Source organism: Rhagoletis zephyria, unplaced genomic scaffold, assembly GCF_001687245.7.
Source record: "Rhagoletis zephyria isolate East Lansing unplaced genomic scaffold, Rhagoletis_zephyria_1.1 Rzeph_scaffold_54851, whole genome shotgun sequence".
Classification (NCBI taxonomy): domain Eukaryota; kingdom Metazoa; phylum Arthropoda; class Insecta; order Diptera; family Tephritidae; genus Rhagoletis; species Rhagoletis zephyria.
In genome coordinates this window covers 1-1,837 of record NW_016211903.1, presented here as the reverse complement: position 1 = coordinate 1,837, position 1,837 = coordinate 1, and the positions used below count along the sequence as shown (strand labels likewise).

The 1,837-nt window shown below is 51.8% G+C and overlaps 1 protein-coding gene across 1 annotated transcript; it reads left to right on the top strand.

The window, feature by feature from the left end:
• Positions 1 to 395: 395 nt before the first annotated feature.
• LOC108356164 (steroid receptor seven-up, isoforms B/C-like) lies at positions 396 to 1,814 on the top strand (the record flags this gene model as incomplete). Its single annotated transcript, XM_017607294.1, has 2 exons — positions 396 to 478; positions 667 to 1,814. A coding segment is annotated over exon 2 (706 nt), but the record flags the coding sequence as incomplete, so codon positions are not given.
• Between the last annotated feature and the right edge of the window lie 23 nt (positions 1,815 to 1,837).

Genomic DNA, 1,837 nt, shown 5'->3' with positions numbered 1-1,837 from the left:
CCGCCCAGGCCTAGCGAACGGGTGCGAGCGAGTCGGCAAGCCACTTCCACTCAAATGCGCACGCCATCTGGTGACAAGCGTGCGAGCTGCCCAGGCGATTGAATGGACGATTTAGATTTCAGGGTGGCTGACTGCGGCTGGCAGCACTGCTGCGAGCGTAAACGTTCGCTTGCTTGTGTGCGCTCTATGTTCGGCGTCTGTGTGAGCTGTGTGCACTGAGTTCGTAGTGGCAATCTGGCTGCTTTGAGTGGTGGAATGAGAGATTTGTGTGATGTGTCGTTAGGTCGAAACGGTCGAGTCGGGTCGGGTCGTGTACCTTTTGCCACGAATGTTTTGCCAGTCAGGCTCTAAAAGGCCTTACGAAAACAGCTGAGATTTTGTTGGTCGCATGACGGGCATTTTTCCGAACATCTGAAGTTATTTTTTATTACTGCTTGCGTAGATATGCCAAGGAGAAAAATCACTGAAATTTTACAAAGTGTGTGCAAATCGTTTGAAAGTTCTCGGTTGCAACGCCCGAACATATATGAATTATTGACGAAAGAGTGTTCGATAATAAAAATAATAAATTAAATGAATTTAGCGAAATACGCGCGGAGTGCGATTAAAATTTACCAGTGTTAATTAATTTTGAATTTAAATAAGTATATTTCGTATATTTTTTAGCGCGGCAACGCGATCGCCAACCAAACGTGTGTGCAAGAAATTTTCGCTCGATCAGAAATTATGATAAAGTGAGAAATATTGCATACCAGCAGTGTTTTGATACGAAATTTATAATACAAAAAATGAGTACTGGTTGATGAGAAAATACAAAGAATTTTTGCACAAAAAAAAAAAAGATTTAGAACTTTTGAGTGCTGCGATCACTTCTTGTGCAACATCGCAGCCGAAGAAAAGAAAAACATAATTATAGCAACGAAAGGTGGTAATCAAACGCGCAAACAGCCGCTACGCCACGTACAAAAATACACACAACTAGCTACGGTCTCGTACCGCTTTGTGTCGACGGCATACCAGCAAAGTGCATACTTCATTTCCTTCTTACGCCCCGCAAGCCGCCAAAATTATCACCCACAATTCTTTGAGCGTGTACGGTGGCGGCGTCATGTGCGCCTCACCGTCCACCGCTCCCGGCTTCTTCAATCCACGCCCGCAGTCCAGCGCCGAGCTGTCCGCCTTCGATCTCGGCCTGCCGCGCTCAATGGCATTGGGCGTACCGCCACCCTCCGCATGGCACGATCCTAATCTCGGTGGACATCTGCACGCCTCCGCTGGTCCCGGCTCGTTGCCCGGCGCGGGTGGCAGCTCCGTGGGTACCGGCGGCGGCACAACACCATCCAGCGTCGCCAGCCAACAGTCGGCGGGCATCAAGCAGGACCTTTCCGGGCTCGGTGGCGCGGGGGGCCAATCGAACACACTCAACCAAAGCGGACATCATACAATCAAAGAGGATCTCTCCAGTCTGACAGCTGCCTCGGCGGCAGCTAGCGCGGCGGCACACCACGCGGCGGCAGCACATCATGCAGCGGCGGCGGCGCAACAGAATCACGGACAGGAGCTCGGCGTCATGATCAAAGGCCAACAAGCGGCGTCTAATTGCTTGGGCGGCGGCAGTGCGGCGGGCGGTGGAGGAGGTGGTGGCGGCGGCGGCGGCGGTGGCAGTACAACGCCTAGTTCTCAGGCGAATAGCCTGCATTCGCAGAGTAGCAACAGCGACTCCAAACAAAATATGGACTGCAAGCAGAACATCGAGTGTGTGGTGTGCGGGGACAAGAGCTCCGGCAAGCACTATGGACAGTTCACCTGCGAAGGTAAGTCGGCGCTATAGGCGCTA